This window comes from Dysidea avara, chromosome 10 (genome assembly GCF_963678975.1).
Source record: "Dysidea avara chromosome 10, odDysAvar1.4, whole genome shotgun sequence".
NCBI lineage: Eukaryota > Metazoa > Porifera > Demospongiae > Dictyoceratida > Dysideidae > Dysidea > Dysidea avara.
This window is the reverse complement of record NC_089281.1, coordinates 19,028,173-19,051,953: the sequence shown is the minus strand read 5'-3', so window position 1 is coordinate 19,051,953 and position 23,781 is coordinate 19,028,173. Positions and strand designations below refer to the sequence as shown.

At 36.5% G+C, this 23,781-nt stretch overlaps 1 protein-coding gene across 1 annotated transcript; it reads left to right on the top strand.

The window, feature by feature from the left end:
- The first annotated feature begins 12,387 nt into the window (after positions 1 to 12,387).
- On the top strand, positions 12,388 to 22,189 carry LOC136268386 (uncharacterized). Its single transcript, XM_066063708.1, has 6 exons — positions 12,388 to 12,939; positions 15,840 to 16,106; positions 17,080 to 17,202; positions 17,254 to 17,331; positions 18,127 to 18,180; positions 21,137 to 22,189. Exons 1-6 carry the CDS (start codon positions 12,466 to 12,468, stop codon positions 21,965 to 21,967), a joined length of 1,827 nt encoding a protein of 608 aa, XP_065919780.1. The 5' UTR covers positions 12,388 to 12,465; the 3' UTR covers positions 21,968 to 22,189.
- The last annotated feature ends 1,592 nt before the right edge of the window (positions 22,190 to 23,781 follow it).

Sequence of the window (23,781 nt, the reverse complement as noted above, 5' to 3'; positions counted from 1 at the left end):
CTGAAAAGAGTCGTTCATACCATATTTGACTTGTGATAGAAAGCTATAACTATATGAGAGCATGATTTTATGTAGCAAGATTCAAAACAATGTCTGCCTTTCTTAAATCAGGTACTATACCTGCATACTTGTTACAAGTGTCAAATTTTACCTACCAGCTAAAATTAAATTCCTAACTTGGCTGCTCAAGTTTTTGATCTGATGTACATTGCTCATCAACTGGTAAACTTCGATCTTCAGCTTATGATAGGAATAATAAGAAAAGTTCACAAACATACGCATATATTATTTGCTATATATCTCAGATATTGTAATGCTAGTTGTACAACAAAGTAATTCTAACAAAAGTCTTTGGAATTTGTTTACTATGTAGCTATAGGCATTACTGAATTAAATTTCTATATATGCTCAACCTATACAACCTCAGATCAAGGAATTCGTACAGGGTTGTTTGCTGAAGTTGCATTTGTACAGATAATTAATTACATAGGATTAAAAGCGTATTATGAACATATAATATTATACTGTATCATCTTTTAGTAAACCATAGTATGTGTAATATGAAGTTTTCCTGAGCTTTAACAAAATCCCATAAGTAATTGATATTGATGGATGACAAAAAGCCACTATATAGTATAGGTAACTATAATATCTACTCTATAGCTATAAAGTATCATTGCAAAACTCGTGTTTGGCCATGATTATTGATGCAGGTTTATATACTAAGCCATGCAGGCTATACCAATGCAACTAGCTAACTAGCAAACTGCAGAGCCCCACTTTTAAACTGAAAAGTTAGATAGCCACTGCAGCAGATCATACACTGACTAACAACTTGCAATTCCTTTCTACGAAACTTTATAAAATAGAATTTTTAGGTTTCATTTCAACCACATGTATATATGTAATATATAGAGTTGATTTCTGCTATTTTTCCCATGACTGACAGAAATCAATAGCTGCTACTGCACAAGGGTGAGAGCCAGTGGCCACAACTAGGAATGCTGTGTATTTGTATATAATTATATTGTTCATAACTACATAAGTGTGTGTAAGGTATCTGTGCTCTGTGCTGGGGGTGATTCCATCTAGCCTATATGGAGCAAAAGACAGTATGTTATAGTAACTTGTGGCTTGCTGATAACTCTCAACTAAAATTTTCCAGGAACTCTTGGAAACCCTCTCCTTACACCTATCTGCTTTTTGTATTTATATGGCCTCAAAGACATGAGCTGCTTTTGGTATTTGTTTTACCTCTGACACAAGCGTGATTGTTACTGTATCATGTGTTTTATGTGACTATTTTGTTAATTTTTTTTGTATTTCTCTACCAGAATGTTCACTTTTGAGGATTTCTAGTATAATGCACATACCAGGGTATAATGGTCTAGAATTTCCATTGGTATAGATCTATGATATTATAAATAGGCTTGAGTACATTATGCTTTTAAATTACCCATTATTCTTTCTGACTATTCTTTTTCATTTACCTATTATTCCAGAGATTATTCCTGGAGTGATTTGTCAAAGAGAACAAGTTATACATCTGGAGCTAAAAATATTATGCAAGCAAGCAGAAAACATACTTTTTAATAATCAAGATACTCTAATAGAGCAGCCATATTACACTAGGGTAATTAGAGTGTGTGACTGCGCTATTAGAGCATCTCTATTTTATATGCTAGCAATGCTTAAACATGCACCTTTATAAAATTATACGCAAATTCCTTGTGAAGATCATCCTTTTATTCTGGAATTATTCCTGACTAACTCTTAAAATTATTCTGGTATTAGTAGAAGCTATAAATAGAATATTTATGAGGGATTTACTTAAAGTTTACATGCAATAAATCATTTTCATCTAGGATCAACAGGTGACTAAATTGTCAAGGTATGTGTAATATTTGTTGCATGTCCTTGTTTACACAGACAAAGCAGGTAATGTTCAGCCAATAACTCTTCACATAATCAGCCTGAAACAATTAAATATATATAGTATTATATAAGTAATGGTATAACAAATAATAAAATTTCTAATGATACATGGTAAGTTAAAATCTCCAAGAATGCAGTGAAACATGAAATTTTAAGGTGGAAGATGGCATTGAGCAGGCCACTTCTGTTAAGAAAAGTGGGCAATGCCCATCAGCTACAAATTCTACAGTTAGGTTAGCTGAGGTTAGCAGTAGAGAGTGCTTTAACAGTTCACAACCACTACAACTGCTATGACCACCACCCTCTGCTTGACGTACGTAGTGATATACCATTTTCATCTCTCTCTCTACTATTAGTTCACCTGGTGAGTTGCACACTCCCAACAGCATAAGGTCTAGTGTATTAACAACTGCTACCATGGCAATGGGTATTGTCAACTCTCATTTTTAGTTCCTCTATGTGCTACTGTGACCACAACAACTTATAGAATGTTATTGCTTGACTGATGCCCTGTCCACCTATCCTTCCACATGCTACTTTTGATGTTGACCTTGGAACATGTTGCTGAAGTGAAATTTCCCAGGTTGTTTTTGATTGAGAGATCACTTAATGCCCTACCTTTTAAGATACCTTTCAGTTGTCCATTGATTGTAACCCTGCATTGATGTTGATAATAGGATGTAATATCTCAAGTTGTTACTACAATTGCAGGACTTAAGTTAGCTGCAGTTAAATAATGCTGAAGCTACTGAGGATTGATGGCACTGCTTTACAACACAACTTGAAGGGGCCGAGGCACCTTCATGAATCATGGCATTGTAGAATCTTCGATCAGGTCAGGGGTCTGAGATCTCATGGGGTCCTGTATCCTCCTATGGCAGTCTACTGAAATCAGCTCCAAGAGGCAAGAGTTCAGACTTCTAGTAATTCATGAGGTGCAGGATGAGGAGTGGGAACTTGTTATACTTCACCTTATCCCCAACAAAGCTTCATGGAGATCTACTGCACTTTTGTCGAGTGGTGGGCAGTACCAGCTACATACACAGGAACAACCTTTTGAGTTGTTGCTAGATAAAGAAGAAAAATCCAACTAATTAGGCCACACCAGCTAGGACTTGTTGGATGCCAGACTGCATGAGTGATGGTTCTCAAGTCACAGTTACAGTGGTAGCTAGTCAATGATCCTACATCACCAAAGAATTAGTTGATACTTTATCCCTGACTTCTATATAGATGCCCAACTAATGAAGCATTTCAACTCCCATTATAGCAGCAAAGCAAGTTTGTTAGTTGGTATTATTAATATAGAAGGGGTATTAAAGGACAGACAAAGTTTGCAGCTCTTCTTCTTGATGGTGTTATTTATCTGACAGCCAACCAATGATATAATTATGCTTCAGAGAACTAAAGCTCATTTGGATCTAGTGGACAATCCCAGTGAACAAGATACTCTCTGTGTTGATGCCCTTGTATAGGGTCTGATAATTACTGGATTTGATTTTGGTTTATAAATTTAACCTCAAGCCAGTCAGCAATGCTATTCTTCTCTGGCAGAGGAAACAAAAACACAACATACATACAAAAAAAGTTACAACTACACGTAATAATACAGACACAGCAAAACATTTACAAAACTAATTACACATACAGTATAGTATTAAATCAAGGTTTTACACATATACAAAAATAGATCGTCTTTAAAGGTCTGGAAGTTGGTGACCAGTGATATTATATTGGTTCCATGCACAGCAGTTGGGATGGGTTATAACTGGTCCAGTGAAAGGAACCCGACCGCTAATTTGGTTGTAACACATTCAATGCAGACACTAAGAGGTCAGCAAGGGCTTGACAATGTTGGTCTACTTAGAGTCTCTTCACTCCCTTAGAATTCAGCCAAAAGCGCATATTAAATTTGAAACAATCATCTCTTTCTGAAGGGATTCGTTGGGTTGCTAAAGCATAATAAAGAGATCTTTCATTAGCATGATACAGTAATACACCAGTGGAATTGTTGAGCATGTGGAACCCAAACACCTGCACAACATTGTCCCTTGATGTTCATTAAAGAAGACAGGGCCACTATCAAATTCATGATTGTGTATGTGTCATCTCAAACCCTGTGGTTAATCATGAATGACTATTTGTATACAAGACTAAGTCTGGGCAAAGGAGTAATATGTACCACTCTTTCATTAATTGTTTAAGACAAAGCTGCAGTGTTCAATGCATCAAATTACTTGAAAACGATGTGCATGGCTATGCCACTTCATTTTCAGTTTTGTCCCACCTATTATACAGTATTACATTATTACAAATAAAGAACAGTAAGATAAGTATCTCTGCATTCAATCCAGTCATTATGGACATTGTGATTAAATATGTGCCTCATCTATCAATACTGAGAAGTGAAGTGGCCATTCCACTTTGCTATCAGGTACGTTCTACCAGTAACACAGTGTATTATTATTGAAGAAATGTATGAGAAGCACCTCTGTAATCAACCCAGTCACTACAGAAATTACAAATATTTGCTGTGACAGCCAGCTGGCACTGACACCATCAGGCATTACCATGAATCAACACCTACACGGTAGTGAAGAAAGACATGGAAAACAGTGGTAAATCAAGGCATAATATAGCTACCTACACTATAACTGCTGCAGTTGGTAAAATGGTACATGTTGAGCCAAAGTAACATCTATCAGTGAAGAAATCAAGGTCATAGCCCTCCTTATTCATAGTTGGGTTATGCTTAACTGGACAGTCCAGAAATTTAAATTCAGTTGAAATTCATAGAAACTTGTTGGAAGTGACATTCATGGGCTTGGTTATACCTAACTAATACAGAGAGAGACACAGGAATATTTTTCAGGCAAAGGTGCAGTGGACTCACTGGCAGGAAGTCTGGGGTAAGGGATCTGGGGGCAGACGTGGACGACACTTTTAGAATTGCATGGCTCAAAATAATTACATTTGTAGACAATTAAATAATGATGATCCTGTACATACATACATACATAGATACATACATACAACACAGTAGCCATTTGCAAATACAAATTACATCAGATCTATTTTACCCAACAATGCACAAGATAATTTGTGGCATACATGTAGTATTATGCACAGTTACTTGCATGTTTCCAATCGGTGTTATATACCTATACTTGTACCATACAAGCAGCAGTACTTACAAGGCTACACATTTAACACTTATAACTCAAGATCTACTATTGATCCCAACTTTAAACTCACATTGGTGAATGAAGAGCATTAGACCAACAAGGAAACAAAAATAAAGAATATATCAAATTGAGATCAAAGGAAAAAGTCATGTTCCATAGAACCCTTTGAACCCCCTCGATCCTCCCCTGCTGTTTACATCACTTGGGTATACAAGATGAATCCTTGATGCACTTACTTCTACTTAGAAGTAAAATCCATGTTTATGGGTCATTCCATTTTGCCAGTGAATTCATGTCTGTGTATGTAGTCCCACTCAGTATAATAGCTAGTTGTTCCCAGGAGTTATGCGAATGTAACCAATTAGTCACTATCACCTTAATGATGTACTGGGTCATACATGAAATATAGAAATCTGTTGAGTTTTAAACCATTAAAAGTCTTTCAGTGGCTGGGGCTATGCCCAGACCCCCTGCATCTTATAACTCAGTGGTGCCATTGGAAACCCCTTTGAAAAATCCTGGCTATGCTCCTCTGTGTGTAGTCTGGTCTGTGGGAGAAGGAGGGTGTAGTCTTGAAGGATGGTCTTCTATATATGACTACATTTTTAGAGTGATTTATCAGAATACGTAGTTCTCTACTATATGCAATGAATCATAATGTGTGGTGCAGGACTGTATAGCCTTGAAAATACTTAAACTGGAATTTAAGAGTTTATATAATTATACCTGTTTACAATAACAAAGTTAATAACATTATGTTCATGTGTAACTGACAGGATGTTACAGTCACCTGATAAGAATATGATTTTAATTTGTTTGTTGAGGAAATGTTTACCAAACAGGATCATTTATGTCAATACCAGATTTTAAGTTTTTGTGTATTCCCTGCAAGGCAGTTATACAAAACGCTATACCATGTTATATTATTAATGCTGTTCTGTTTTACTACATAATTAACTCTCAGCATTATAATAAATAATATAGGGCCATTTAAGTTGTTTAGATACTGCAGGTGAAACTTTTAGCTACCTGTGCTCGCTATGATTGATTCAAATTCTGTGACTAATGCATTACATACCACATAACAATAATTTTATGAGCTACTCATCATGTAAAGGCTATTGTGTATTCCTAAGTAATGTAAGCAATATTGACCACTTCTTAGTTGTTCTCACATGTGCTATAAAAGATTGCTGAACATATTAACAGGAGCTATTTGGTTTGCATTAATGGCTACAGATACTGATGTTGGTAAGTATATATGGTAAATCAGGAAAAATTTGTTGTCAAAAATTTTTCAGCGCTGGCTGCATCAACGAAAATTAAAACAAATGAAATATTTTTAATCATATGAATAATTCGTGCATACAAACATAAACGTATAGTTATTCTGTCAAAAAATTTTCATTGATTATGTTAGCGACAAAAATGCGTTGCACTGAAATTTTAATAGACAAAATTTTTCTACAAATTTTCCTGATTCACGGTAGCTATGAACAAGAAATCTCTGAATCTATATCAGTGTGTATATCACTATCACCGAGATTGTCTATTTGTAAATGCATGCAAACACGTGTATGAAATTTACACAAGAGATGCATCAATCCATTGCCATTCAGACCTCTTCCAGTACTTGTAGCTGCTTGTAGAGTTTCCCACCAAACAAGATAGAAAATTTGAGCAGTTGGATGAGCAAAGTAGTATCACGAGTGCTCATAAAGGGGAGGAGGGTGGTGGTGGTGGGGTGGGCAAGAGATAGACTTCAAAATGGAGGCAGACCATGACTGAAGTCCAGATATGAGATTATAGGGCTGCAGGCTTCTTAGTGGCTGAAATCAACAGAAAAATTGTTTATCACCAGTAACCCACTGATTCTTTCCAAGCCAGGCCATTCAAGCTCTCCACACCACCCAGAAAATGAGACATCTGTTAAAACGAGCCTCGAGTAGCTTGAGTAGTACTGAGGGTCAAAACTAGTAATTCAATGGTGTAGTTATGCACTGGTGGTGTTAGTTTGATTTGCCTGATATGCGATTTGGAATAGTTTTTTAAAATCTGGTCACATAATATGGTAAACAAACATGGACAAAACAATTCTTAGACAAATATTTATTAATGTACAGCCTGAGATGCACATATTATATCCACAAAAGAATGGTAGACAAAAAAAACAAAAAAAACCACTAATGTTAATTGATGAAGTTTTCAAAATGCAAATACTAGTTTGTTAGGATTTCATAGAACCCACAAAGCATACATTGTAGCCTAAGGGTATTTGTTATGTAAATTAAGTGTTGTCACACATATAACAATAATGGCTTCCTTGATTAAACATGCTTTGCATGTACAGTGCATAGCTCAAAGAGATAAAAAGAACATAACTTATAGTACATTAATGTGAACAGTGAACACATGCATAGGTATCATGAAGTGCTGCTGCACGCTCCACAATTTTACAATTTTAATCTGTCATCATTTCAGTTTCACAGTTAATAGCTATTACATCAGCAAGTAATTAAGAAGAAAATTGTGGAGTCTTAATTTATACAGGCTCAATTTAAATTTTCTAGCAGCAGTAACGTGTGGCTGATTTCCAATCACTTTCTGACTGTCTGTGTGATTAATCTCATATATTACAGCAATGAATGACATTTCCCATTGCAGGTGTTATTGTCACTTACATCTTAACCAAAGGAATGATGTTTTTGCTATTGCATTTCCTCAAAAAATACCACTGAAACCTTATACGAGGTGTGGGAGATTTTTATAACCTCACGGCCTTTCCTTGTACTATTTATAAATTTGCAGGGACTTTATCAAAAACATACTTGCCTATATATGCACATATGTAAATGTACCTTCTTCCCTTCTGTTCCACCTACTACTATGACATAAATGATATCACTGCTGGTAGACATGGCAATGTGACAGCAGCAACTGAGCACAACCAATCATCAAACCTGGAATCTTTCAATTCCCAAGCCGGTGTTCTATGACTTGGCTGGGATGGCACACATGCATGCATGCCCGTGCGCTTGTGCGTGCACATGTGCACACACACACACACACACACAAACACATGGCTAAAATGCAATCATTGGCAAGTTATGCTGACTTGAATTCTTTAAAACCGTTTATCTCAAAACTTCTAATTTGCGATTTGGAATGTTTCACAAAATTCAGCCGTATCATACAGTACGATAGTACTGTATAGTAGGGACCACAAAGGAGTAGACGTGACACACGAAATAACATCACCTAAAAAACAGCTTCAATTTCCCCTGACGACAATGAGGCAATATTGGTTAGGTAAAACTAAGCCCAAACAAGTTTTCAGATCGACCTGAAATGCTACGGAATTTAAAATATATATATTTAACAGAATTTTCTACTGACTGACTGAGTAAGTATGCCTTCAACTTGATAACGTCTAAAGCTACGGGCTTGTTTTTTTCATTGCTTGACATCGCTTCAGCCCGAGAGGTGCCTTTTGGCATACCACAGTGCATACAATGCATTCTTCATGGACTTACTGGTGTCCTCCTTTGTGTGCCATTCATCTTTGTTGACAGTGAAAAGTGTCAATTTGGTGGTAGCACGTGATGACTTCCCTTCTAACGGAAATCATCTCATCCATATTTTTCATAGTGGCCATTTTGTTAGCAGTGGTGCTTTTTGAACAGTTCTTGATTCATACTGCTGTGTGACGGGTTGAACATAGCCAACAACAAAGCATAGTGGATACTTCACTTTTCATCCGGATGATAATTGATATAACTGAGGTGTGTGGCACCATTCCTTTTAGTATGTGGGGATTACAGAGGTGCTTTTGAGCAGTTCTTGATTCAAAATGCTGTGTAACGGGTTGAACATAGCTGACAATGAAGCGTAATGGCTACTTCAATTTTCAGATGATAATTAACATAGCTGGAGAGCGCGGTGCCATTTTAGATGCAGTATGCGTGGGTTCACTTATCATAATAATTATTTACAAAAAGTCAACAAACAAGTACACCAAAAATTTTTGGTATATTCAACTATAGAGTAGGGACCATAGCACATCAATAAAAGTACTGAAACAAGTTGGAGTAGTCCATGATATTAAATCACAGTAAAACAATAAGAAGTGTTACATCCCTACTGTGCATTTCCATTATGGTATCTTGAGGGATATAACTAATACTTCTTATTGTTTTATTGTAATTCAATATCATGGACTACTCCAACTTGTTTCAGTACTTTTTATGGTCTCTACTAGTTTAGTTGAAAAATCTTGTAGTATATGTAGCTGTTTAAAAAATTGGACAATTGAATATTATTGTTGATAAATAAACTTTTGATAAAATGCATGTTACTGAGGATGTTATAAATGTGTACTTTTAGTTTTGACAACTGAAAGTGTCAAATTTGTAAAACTTTTGTGCAGGAAAACATGCTATAGTGGTTTGTGGACCTATGACTGATTTTTGGCCAGTTTATGCAGCATCAAAGTATTTCCTATACATGCACCGAAGTATATTTGGTTATCAAACTTTGTATGATGCACTGTATGCATGCAATCAAGTCAGTTTATATTGAATGATGTTTCATAAGTTATAAGGTCTGAAACCTTCCAGGTGCATATTTACATAGGAAAGAAAACATCTGCACTGCCAGCACATGACTACAAGTGATTCACTTAAATAATGTTACATGCATGCAGATGAAGGAAATGTAGGTTCTGTCATGCTTTTGTGCGGATGTATGTATAGGTGTATATTGTTTTCACTCTGAGCATATTTAAATGTTATTGCATAAGTTGTTAGCTTGCCAGCTAGGTTGTGAGGTGCATTTCTGTAAGTGTCTGTAAGCATCTAGGCTGTTGCTATTGTTCCGGCAGTCATGTGAATAAAAATAAAACTTTGACAAAAAAGGTCCTTAAACGAAAAAAAAAGAAAAGCACAAAACACCTTGAGTGAGAATCGAACCCGGGACCTCCAGTGCTTGAGCCCAGAGTCCTAACCATTGTGCTACGTGGGTTCTACCTCATATGTCTCCGAGTGGAGTAACTTCTATAATATATATTGAAAGTGATGAAGAAACCAAAGTTGAACCCGACCCTACCCCCTAACACTAGAATTACTTTTCGCGTCCCCTAAAGTTGAATGCTCGGGGCAACCTACTAGATGCATCCCCTAAAGTTGAATGCTCGGGGCAACCTACTAGATGCATCCCCTAAAGTTGAATGCTCGGGACAACCTACTAGACGCGTTCCCTAAAGTCGAATACTCTACTAGACGCGTACACTAAAGTTGAATACTCGGGGCATAGCATACAACTAGTGTGTTTGATAGTGAGAAATCTAGTGGACTGCTGGAACAATAGCCCTGACAAAATGTTTCCTGCTGCCGGAACAATAGCAACTTCGTTTTAAATTTTAGCTTACCTGCATGGCTATATGTGACCGGATTTCACATAACCAGGCTTCCACACACACAAAATCAAACTTATGTTTTTACCAGAAATGGATTGCTGGCCTAATACACTATCATATTCCACACTGTACTTCCTTCAGGACTGGCAAGTCTGGTTTCTGTGGCAGCTTTCTTCCGACCCTGCCACGAGTGGGAGATTGGTGCCATTGGATGGCCATGGCTTTGTGATAATGGTGTGTAGTGAGCTGGGACTTCACAGAGAGCTCGCCAACAGTGTTCTCAGTCAATTTGGAGTGATTTGAGGGCCATGGAGAGCCCAAACTTGGCCTCTGGATTCCAATCATCTTCTTGCTTCATTTTATACCCCTATATTAAGCCCACCCACCCTATTACTATCGCCCCCCACCCTATTACTACCACCTGTGATATTATTACTAGGCATTCCAGTATCCGAGATTTTTTAATAAAAAAATTCTCCGTATATTCCCCAATAGAGACCTGGCACAAAATAAGAACTCGTATTTAACTTGGGATTGCTCCGTCGTCCAAGCTCCAATGAGGATGAAAATCACTGTGGGGTTTGTCCACACGTTGATCATCATGAAAATCTTAGTTTTATCATGCGCGTTACATATAAGTACGTTTTGTGTTGTTTTGTAATCTTTTCAAGCCTTATAATGTATGTAGAATACTTTAAAAAACGTACTGTCGGGTGGAAGGTAGTCACAGGTGCTTACTTTAAAGTGCGTAGTTACTTCGCTCGGGTTAGCGATTTTCAGCTCCAGAGTAATCTTCTGATGGCTGTGTCATCAGCTCAAAAGTATAAACCACTTCAAAGTCGGCATAACAATACCATAATTGAAACCACAACTCCACCTTAGGTATTGTTGCATCATTGCGGCACCTCCACTTTAGTTGTTTACCATTACAAGTTGTTAACTTGATGTTTTTACTTACTTGACATAGCCTCTTGCCTATAGGTATGCACCATTGTATTGAGAAGTGTGCAATAGGTGAAACATATTTGCTCACCACAAAGTATACAAAGATAGCTGAGATCTGATACAATCTGAAGTTACTCTCATTACATGTACAAACTTGCAGATAGATGCAACTGCAGTTTCAAGATAGTCCAGATTGCTAGATGGCTTCCTGATTCAACTGTGCCATTTTTCCCTTTAAAATGTATGGGGAGCCCCGAAGAAAAAATGTACCTTTTTTCAGTTTTTAAGCACTGTGCATGCCAAAGTAGCTAATTCCAACCCAACAAACTATATATTTCTGAGATCGGCAATCAATACTCTATCTATTGAGCATATAAAAAGCCCGTTTTTCCAAAATTTAAAAATCGGGCTGGAATGCCTATTATTACCCGCTCGAGAAAAGCTGCCCAAAACAAAAGAAGAGACTCCCTCTATTTGGAATGATATAGGGAGTCTCTGCCCTAATTTTGGGTATCAGAAATGTATACACCCACTCAGTGATAGCTAGTAAATAGATGCATACTTGGTGCAAATTTTGTTTGCACAGCTGTAGGCACTGGGAAGTTATTACACAATGATTACTTAAAATCGCCATATCTCCTAACGAAGCTTTGTGCGTCGGAGCCGGGTTTTGTCAAATTCAGTCACATATATAGCGTATACATATGCAATGCATCAGTGATATGCAATGTATTAAAGCAAATCCACCGCTTTGAAAAAAAGTTAGAGCTGCATGAGGATTATAGCACAAGCTGGCGTCATTAATTTCCTTCAACTATAAATCTATTCATTTAGAGGCGGATGCGTGACAGCGAGTGAGGTCATAGGTATAATATTCCCATTATACAATAAGTATATATGCATGTTACATCGTATATAAGGAAAGCAGAAAGCTATATGCTAATGTTGTAGTTAGCTGTTGATCAGGGTGGGTTGCATTCAGTCGACATGAATTTAGAGCTAACTGATAGTGAATATCGGCGCGTTCTTCAAAACTGTGAAAGGGAAATAGCAGCGCAAACTAATTTATCTCTGCTACTGCCGATATTACGCACTAAGGGGTTGCTGATAGACGAAGAGTTTCGCACGCTAACTGAGCTTCCGTCGTACGAGAGAGGTTCACTTTTAGTGCGGATCTTGCAGAAGAAAGGAGGTGAAGATGCATTTAATAGGTTTACTACAGCTTTGAAGCAAGAAACAGAACACTTGGGACATAAAAATTTGGTTGGAAAATTACTCAAGGAACGAGATGATATAATTGCAAAAAGGCCGCCTCCAACACTTCCTCGGCGAAGGAAAACAAGCCAAGGACCATTCACTCCACCGGTTACTCGCAGAAGAACGACAATGTTTCCTCAGGGTAATGTAGTAAGATCAAAGAGTCTTCATAACATAGATGAAGTGGGACTTGACAGTGAACCGGTTAGTAACGATGTAGACTAGCTAAATACTAATATGTGTACCGCGCGTTTCAGTAGTGCGACGGTATAAAATCCGTTCGTGGTTACTGTATTATACTGCCAGTAATTGTATGAATCATTAAATAACCGTAATTCATATAGCTAGCAACGCACTTTTACGACAGGTACACCTATAACGGAAGGATTCTAGCTAATAGCCTAGCTAGACGCGTTTTTTGCAGTTGCACATTAGTAAAGCAGAGGTGAACAGGCGCCTCATAATTACGCTACTTTGCGCTATAGTGACAATGGTATCTAATGCTCTGGCCATCCACTAATCTCGTCCCAGACCGCAAGGGTCTGGTTCCACGCAATATACAATACAACTTTTACCGACTAGATTCGCGAGAACGCCGCGGCCCTGACGTCAGGTATCCCTATATTTCACGCGACTATAGAACTCACTTTTAAAGCTACTTTCGTGATCTCCCGTTTATTGACCAACAGTCTTCGATGTTTCCCTACAGATGGTGTTCCAACGTCAATGGATGTCGTGCTCACTACCCCCCCGCATGCAACGACGAGTCTACGTGTTATCGAATGTGTGATGTCATTTAAACGTTATAAGGCTTCGCATGTGGCCGGGTGAGAGACCAACCATCTAGAAAACGTTCCCATGACAATGTGGCCAATTATAAAATTTTAAGGAATCATGCGCTGAAATTCAATTTGTTTCTGCCTGCCAGCCTGACCAGTTGGTGGGGTTTTTCATAGTTTTCATTGGTGTGCTACCATGAAAGTTGCATCATGGTAATATGATGTGAAATATCAAGGGGCCATGAATAACTGATGGGCCATGAAATGTACATAAATTACATACGAAAAGTAATTGATAACCTTTCTATGGGCTATGGAATTGTTTTCATGCACAAGCTATGGGAATTTAGCTATGGATGCTTAAGTTATGTAATTTTACAATGATGCAACTTTCATTGGGAGTATCAGGGGCAGATCTAGAAATTTTCGGAGGGGGTTTCAGCATTCTCTGGAATTGCAACTTCGGCCTAGCTGCAAGCTGAAGACCAAAAAAAAAAAGGTAGCTACGTGTTTTGAATGCTGTGAAGGTGATGTCAGAGGCAAAAGTATGGAGTTTTGTCAATAGAAAATGCCATAATATAATACAGTATGTACAACTCTTCGTAATTTTTATCACCCAGACAAATTGTAGGGGCGTACGCTATTTCAGAGGGGGTTTCTGGAAACCTCAGAAACCCCCCTAAAACCACCCCTGAGTATACCATGAAAAGTTTGTAGCATTGTCATGAAAATATTTTCTGTTAGCGTATAGCGTAAGTGATCAATTGTCAACCAACTAGAAAATGTTATCTTCACACAAGAACAGCCTATCATCATCCTCATTTGGACTGTTAAATCTCCGCTATACCACAGAATCTTTTGTCATTTGGATGACTGTATATTTAAGAAACAACACATACATATGTAAATGCATACTATAGACCTCAACCAATGCATCCTTAATATCAGCACCGATACATGTTATTGACCATCAATACAAATGGCCAATTATCAACCAGTACCTTAATCAGGACTCACGTAGTGAGTTGTGCGACCAAGAAACAACGAAGTGCATGCCCACAATTAAAAGACATGTGGCCACCACTATTGTGAGTTACTGTATTTACGTGTAGGGATGATTTTGCAATGTTAGCCCTTGAGTCAATTATGCTTTGAAAATAGCCTATTATGCTTTTAAGCAGTGTTCAAAATCCAGCCTATTATGCTCAAAATTATGCTTTCAAAATCAAGATTATGCTCTAGTGTTGGCCAGTGTATATGCTGGCATAATACTTTCTGCTTTTTCTAGCCTATAATGTTAGAAATTATGCTGGCACTAGATTATGCAACATCTCTCAATAGATTTGTATTGTGTTATGTAATAAAAAATGTCATCATAGTTTTCTTGAAATCCTTTTAATATAAAAAATAAATGTATTTAAACATATATATTTCACTTGAATACTCTACCTTGTGTTACACCTATGCTGTATAGTCATCATACCTGTGTTTGTACAGTCCATCTATAGCACTGACATTATCCAATTCTGGTTAATGTTATACAACCAATTGCAATTAACAAAATTTAACATTGAACCTTTATCATTCAGCTGTGTTCTACATTCACCCTTGCTGCATTCTAAAACTCTAATTGACTGGTAATTTGGCTGCCTTTTTTGCTCCGTGCATTTAACGCTTTGATTATAGTTAAAATTGATTCTTGGCTGCTCCAGATATCAGCTCTTTAAATTACCAGTTATTTTACTTTCATGAGGTCTTACTCTACAAGTCAGCTGAGCTGTTTTTACATTGGGTTACAGATACTTGTAGTTTCTTGGATGTGCCTTTTTTTATAGAGAAGGTGTTTTGGGCTGGTTCTATATAAACCCTAACTGGAGTTGGTAGTTAAAACTGAACCCATAATCCCAACTCTAACATAGGACTACTAGAATTGTAAGAATTGGTTTCTCCTGCCAATTCTCTTGAATGCAAAATATAAAAACTAACGAAAGTCTGTCCAAACAGTACACCAGATCTAGAGTGGAAAATCAGTGCTAGTGCCCAGGCAGTGAATGTGGTACATGCCATAATTATAATTTATAATCCTCCATGCAAAAAAGCTGGGCTGTAAAAAGCAATCCAAGAAAGTAAAGGTATAACTGGCAACTGAAGATTTTCACTTTCCTGTCAAAAACATCACCAAAAGCAACCTCAATTTCCTAGTTAGCTGTATTAGTATTGCAGCTCTAGATATCAGCTCTTTCATGATCTCTACTATATAGACAGTATGGTAGACATTATATACTGTATGATATATACTGTATTAAATCATATTGAATAATATAGGAAGAAGATTGTCTCCCACAGTTTATTTTGGATGTTAAAGAAATTAGCCCTGAAAAGGAAAATTTCACACTATTGTCAGATAATGTTGCCATACTCAGTCAACTGAAACACATAAAGAGCACATTCACTAAAAAGTTTGAGGAACTGAGTGCTTATATGGAAGTGATGCAATCTGCAGTGCAATATTTATCCCAAAATATTGTGACGATTAATGAGAAAATAGAAACACTGCAGTATTCATTGTCTGCATCATTGGAGCACTATCAGGTAGTTGAAGTTATTAGAATTTACAAACTTATATATACATGTGTGTAAAAAGCTGAATGATTGTCTACAACTATACTATCATACACTGTTGTAGTTCTGTATATTAGGGATCATGATAGCTTGGGCTTTCTTGCCAAAAAAAAATATCACCCAAACACAGCCTCACCTTTCTTTTATAACAGCTTGGCAGTATTGGTTAGGCATAGGTAACATCTTCAGAATGACCCTAATCCCTTCCAACAATTTTCTATGAATTTTCTATTTAACAGAATTTTATGCTGACTGACTGACTGACTGACTAACTACTGTAACTAACTGATGCCTCCAGCCAAGCATAGATAAGGCTATGGAATCGATTTCTTCACTGTTTAGTGTTGCTTCATCCTGAGACATGTCTTTTCACCAACTGCAGTACATACAACACAGGCATCATGAACTTCTGTGTAACTAGCAGAACATGCAGAACATATAGCTAAACATTAAGCGAAATACAAGGGTCACTTCACTTTTCAGTAATTGATTGTTGGGGCGCACGTTGAGACACAAACTATATCAATTTTATGGCATGCCTGGTGCCATTCTTTCTATAAACAGGTTCAGTAGTCGTATAAAAAGTAAACAAGCAAGTAGAAGGAAAAATTAGGAATTTAAAATTGGATTAGGGACAAAGAGAAAAGTAGTGAATCAAGGGAATAGCTGTAAAGTAGTGCAACAAGAGTGGTTGTCTATACCAGCAGATGTACTACTGGACATTGAATCCCTAATTCAGTAATGGTCATAGTTTAAATTCCTAATTTTTCCTTCTACTTGTAACCTTTTACACTGTACTCTACACAACACCACATATGGCATACACTAACAATCGACGATCACGTAATAAGTAGTTCTGGACACATAGTTATAGTGTGTAGACCATCTAGTATGTTATAGTGTTGTAGTTTGTCCTATGTGATTTCACAATACATAATTACAGCCATCTACTATGAGCCCAGATCCACACACAGTGAATTACAGTACCAGTACCAAGAAAAAATTGTCAAGTCATTATGCCCCAAAGATGAATCCTTATGTTGAAATAACATCTGCAAGTTTGGAGGTACATTTTGTACTGTTATAACAACAAGTGCTGATATGTCTGTTCTATTAGTGTTCAAAAAATGAAGGAGACCATCAACCTGTTCAACCACCACCCACATATGATTATATATCAATAAACAGACACAGAGTAAGTTAGGAACAACTTAAGACCAGTGCAGTTTTAATGTATTATTGTTCTAAAAAAATAAATTTAGATAAATAAAGAAATGCTGCAGCCGAATATATATATAAAGCATCCTTTTATCAATAATTATATCAAAACAAAATTTAATATTCTCTCGTAATGTTGTCATAATGATATATCACCAATATTTTTTATATCTCATGAATTTATGAACAATGATTTGATTCTTTGTTCTTGTGCTAGCTCTCAGTTATGAGAATTCATATAGTTTACTAAACTGTATGGTAATTTGAGTGAGGCAGTTTACCAAACAGAAAAGTAAATGATTGCTTTTTTTAGAATTCTTAACACATATCGGACATGCAATTTCAATAGAATAAAGTAGCCTATTAAGCAATATACCTGTTTAATTACCCAGTTCTACAATCGATATCCATATTAAATTTTACCACCAGCATAGCTAGAAATAATGAAGGGGTCAGTGGCAAAAGAGGACAAGCGTAAGTGCCATTTGAAAAATAATTTAGGTAACCATGTGATAGGCATTAAACAGAATTTTTGGAACATAATTGAATTCTTGTATATTTGCTAAAAATTCTTTTGAGACTGACATGAACTGTTGTTTTGTTAGTGCATTATTCACATGGCTAAAACAACTGAACCATTCTACTTTTTAAGAAATAAAAAATCTAAACTAAATGGCATATGTCCCCTTTTTCCACTGACCCCTTCAATTGGAAATGCTGGTTATATTGTTTGGTGCCATGGACTATTATAACCTAAGGTATTGTTTTACAGAAAAGAAGTGAACCCCATTATGAAAATTCTTCACCAATCCAAACCTTCAACAAGGTACGTTACATGTATATGTAGCGGTGCTACTATATTTATCATATGTGATGGTAAAAGTGGCATGTACAGTTGCAATTAAACAGTTCTGATAGCATGCATACAGCAACAAAATAGTCTACGTTGTCACAGTAGGAGTAGAATATCTTAGTATTATTGACATGAGTCTGAAGCAAAGCCGAGGACAAGCATTATTAACTAACATATTTTACGACTATTAACTGAGATATTCTATGGCTGCTGTGATATAACTGGTTTATATCCAAGTAAAAGACTGTCGATACTTTGATGTATATGGCTTCACATACAACCAAGGATGACTATTAATATCTACAACTGCTGTGATATAACTGGCTTATTTAATAGCTATACCATGACTGCGAGGGATTTTGCTGACATATACACCTGAAGCATGAGGGCCTCGAGCTCAGGCTTGAGGGCTAAGGATGTATATCAACAAAACCCGATGCAGTCATGGTATAAGTGATATATATCACTCTAGGCACACTCACCTGATAGGTGAAAGAACTACAGAGCACTCACCCTGTTCCTTTTATACATCAGTATCCGATTTTAATAGTGTGGGCTAATAGCCATTAGAACGCTACTCATACATCATTATGTTTTACACACAGCACAAGAAAATTGCAATTGTAGGATCCGGTTTTCTTGTTTTAGCATTTTGTACTGCGTTTGGCTTACTAACATTGCTATTGGGACAGAAAATTAATATATTAAGTTAAGTAGTTAGGACTATAGCTACTCAGAGGGCCAATCATCTTCCAAGAGAGAATAGTAGATAAAGTGTCCAAACTCAATAAACCAACGTATTTGAACAGACACATATTTCAATATAGTTGTCCTCTTTGTGTTGTTCTGTGATCTGTTAAATGGAAATATGCATCCACAAACAATTATTTTACTGATCATTCTACATTTAGTAACTAATCGAAAATTAGCAACTACTATACACTGACACTAGCTTAACCTGTAAACCCAAGCCCATAATTAAATGCTTTGTGTCACTCAATATAATGAATCAAAGCATATAGCATCTTTGAACTGGTCAGGCATCAAAGCCATCAGCAAACTGCATTCCCATGATATTGCCAGGTATATCAAGATATTGCCTGACTGGCACCTTTGAATGCCCACTGAAGTAGTATATATCCACGTAAAAGACTATGGGCACTTTGATGTATATGGCTTCATTTCCATCTTGCATAAACATGTTTTGCTGACACTGCATTTTGACTGCCAACATTACACATGTAATAGTTGTAACACAGGCATGAGGACTTTATTTGATATGTATGCCCAACTTCCTGGAGGTATCCATATTAGGCAAAAGTCTGAATGCCTTGTGTTACAGCTAAGATGTAACACTTCCCATTTGTATGAGGCTGATAGCCTGCACAGGGTGATAAATCACCCAACCAATATAAGCGCAACCATTATATTATATATGCATGCCTAAAACTTTTCACTATGGGTCAGTAGTTAGTATGTTCTGGTTACATTCAGTCACGATGAATGAACAAATCAGGCCTAGAGATATCACAGAGGATCCGGAGAGTTTAATATTGTAATCAATGCTATTGAATCATTTATGGAATAATCACAGAGTTTACTATAAAGGCCTAGATATAGATAACCTTGCTTGTAGAGAGGTTACTTTGTGCAGAGTGGCAACTTCATGATGGAAGTGTGTTCCATATTTGAAAATGTGCAGAAATGATTGGTGAATAAGCTATAGCCCTAGTTCTCACCTTAGTCCAACGTTTTTCAACTCGTAGGATAGTGAGGATAATATATTTGGCTTTCTTGGTGAAATCCAAGTCGTGCATAATAATCATGTGAGTATTAAATGATCACCACAATCAATTTTTCTGGCCTTACCGTGTATATAATCACCGCCCAGATGTAGCACATATGTAGCCCGGCCAGCTGGGCTACATACGAAATATAGCCCGGGGCGGCTCCTTTAATCTGAGGTGTGAAAGTGGTAATTACATTTGGTGTTTAACACCTTACTGAACAATGTGGTAGTTATTGCCAGAGCCAATAACTACTATATTGTCCAAATAAAATTTTGAAGTATGGCTTTACTGGGATATATTTATTAATTTTTAGTAAAACACTTCTTACAAGTTTTTTGTATAACTGACTTGTATGTCATCATTTTCTTGAGGAATCCCTGCTATTTCATGCTGCCATACAGTATAAATATCACTACAGGATCAATACACATGGTAGTGTGTTGTACAACCCAAGAAGCTGGCACATCACACTTATGGAAATTCCTTCATTTTCAGTAGTCAACACAACAAATTTGAACAAATTAAAATTGCTGTAGCATTTCCAAGATATGTGCCTTCACAAATTGTCTTAATTTCTTTGCTTTTCTGTTTTCTTCTTCATATTATTCTATGCACTTGGCCTGATTCATGATAAATCTCTCGATACATCGTGATATAGCTAATTATTTTTATATATATATTGTGATAATTATTATCATGAAACACATGGTATAGCACTTGTGCACTATATCCATTTTAACTAATTTTATTGTTGAGTTTTGTGTTTAATTGTATGTAAACACCAACACATGCCGAAATACATGATATTATCCACATAATTATTGTAAGGGTGACTGGTAGCATAGCTGAACCCTTCTCTATAGGATGGCTTGCTGTTACTGAACCTTCTACATGATTTATTTTGTAGAGTGTTTTATTACATACGTAGCTGACTGCTCAGTGGAGTTCCCAGGTGTAGGGAATAATAATTGTAGAGATTTTATATAACTATTTCAACCTCTATGGGCTTTATATAGCATGTTGGTTTTGGTGGACACTGTATAGTGCTTCAGGATGTTTGATGACTAAGAGAAATACAGTTTAGTGTAACATACTTGTTATTGCAAAGTGTTTCCATAATAATACCTTTATAATTTCAGGCTGACTACATGGAGGTGAAAGTACTGGCTTATGGTCAGACTGGTGAATTTTGGCTGGCGATCAATAAAATTGACAGGTCAAAGATTGTCACCAAAAAGCCAGCTGATACAATCTCCAAAGAGATGCTGGGCAAAGAGATCGACATGCTAGAACATTGTCAACATCCCAATATTATAAAATTTATTTCTGCAGATTTGAACTATTCTGTGCACACATATTCTTTGTTTTTTGAATATGCAGAAAAAGGTAATTTGCAAGGATTTCTGCAGAATGAGGGAGCAAGGATAAATGTTGCAGTGTTGTTGGGCATGGCACTTGGTGTGGCAAGCGGTATGATAGAGTTGGGGCTGAGAAGAATCATCCACTGTGACATCCGAGCTAGTAGTATTCTGGTTGATGGTGACATGGTTTGCAAAATAGCTAGTTTTAACAAAGCACAGTACCTGAAGGATCACGAGACACAAAAAGTTTGTGACAATTTTCAAATAGCCACCAGATGGCAAGCTCCAGAAGTTCTGAATGGTAGAAAGTTCAGTACATTTTCAGACATGTGGTCATTTGCTGTATTGCTTGCTGAACTGTTCTCCTATGGTGATGCCCCATACCCAGGAATGACAGCTGCTGAAGTCAAAACTTTTGTTCTAAATAAAAAGAAGATGGATAGGCCAAAGGAATGTCCCAAGGAGGTTTACAGCTTGATGAAGGACTGCTTCAAAAAAAGTGTAGAGCAAAGGTTGACCTTCACTGTTATGCACAAGGAATTAAAAAACTTGTACAGTACTTTTTCAAAGAAATTGTCCCAAAGATTGTCAGCTGAATTTGAAGACTGACTTTATCATTTTATGATGCAGGCATTTTTTCTAATCATAATAATGGCAATTGTATCTGTAATTTCAGACACAACTACGTAGATGCATGTATCTACTTCCTTTCATGCGGCACTTTTATGTAGGCTGTAACATAACTAATACATAGCTTTTCTTTTGCTACAGTACTATTGTTATCATGTATATTTTAGTTGTTGTCAATCTTTTTAATATTTTATCTCTGAACTGCTTTTGGTGTTATAGTAAAGTGATATAGTGCAATAAGGAGAACTTTTTATGAATTTGGAAAAAACACCATGCAGTCATTTATCAGAGAACCTATAAAATGGCTACTGTAACTAAGTTTTTATGTATGTGCATGCAGTTACCTTAAATTATTGAGCTACTAATCACTGCCCTATAGTAGTATATAGTTGAAGCTGTGCATGAAATCTATGAATATATATATATATATAAGTGTTAAGCAAATTCTGTGTTTATCACTATTATTATTTTAATAGGGACCTGAGAGATGGATAAAACATTGGAGACAGAATCTTTGCTCACAAATGCACGGAAATATCTACATCAGCAATGGCTTGACTATCTATGTGAAAATAACATACTGAGTTGTAGAGTATGTGCCAAATTTAATTGCAAATCTTAACTCATTCGAGAAAAAGTATACTTTCTTGTTTGCCACATTTTTGACTTCCACTTAATTATATAGCTACTTGATTTCTGTTTTTCTTTCATTTACCTAAGCACTATATATCTCTTCAGTTCCATGGTACATACCAAATTTCCATGCAGTTTGACCAGAATAATTACCAACTGCATGTGCATTAGACATTGTGTGTCAGATAGAATGAGTTTTCAAATCTTAGATGACCTACATGTCAGTGTCAACAATGGCAAGTAAAACTAATAGTGGTGTGTGATATACTATCATGATTATTGCATACAATATATCATGATACAATATATATCACAATATACAAACTCATCACTCAGCTTGTGTATTTACACTGTCTACACTGATGACACCTGTAGCACTGATGTACTAGAAGTACAATATAGCATGGTACATGACTACTAGCATACAACATTGCAAACTCTTTTATCAAAAAAGTACAATGTATGATAACATCTTGGGTATATACATTTTTCTCTAATTATAACTACATTCTATACCTAGGCTTATATCATGATATAGAAAATTTTATCACAATAGAGCTGGACAACCTTAATCAATTTAAAGTTGATTTATCTGCTCACCTCTTTCCCACAGACTATAATTAACTGTATGATTATCTGTGTATTTACACTCATTTTGTGAGTCTTACACAGTAATAATTAATAATAAATAATAATAAACCGTATACAAAGGCACAAATTAAATGCCACAAGTGTTATCAAATGGACATATCCATAGGGCTATATAAAATGAGCTTTCACGTAACTTCTCTCATGATTTTTGCTAGATGTAGATTGTTCATAACAGAGGTGGATCCATGATTTTGCTAAGGGGGGAGGGGCACACACAGGGGCGGATCTAGGATTTCAGAAGGGGGGGGTGCTAACATGGACATTTATATATGTAGCAAGATAGTTGATACAACTAGTGTAAGAAGCACCTATCTAGGGAGGTCTGGGGGCATGCCCTCACAGAAAATTTTGCAAATTTGGCCTATTGAGATTGCATTTGGTAGTAATTTTGGGTGAAAATGATGTCACTTTGTTTATGTGATACCATTATTCCCCTACAGCTTGTCAATATAACTAAAGGGTGCAGCCATGTAGTGCTTTACACCTGCAAAATTTTTGTCACCGGTTAA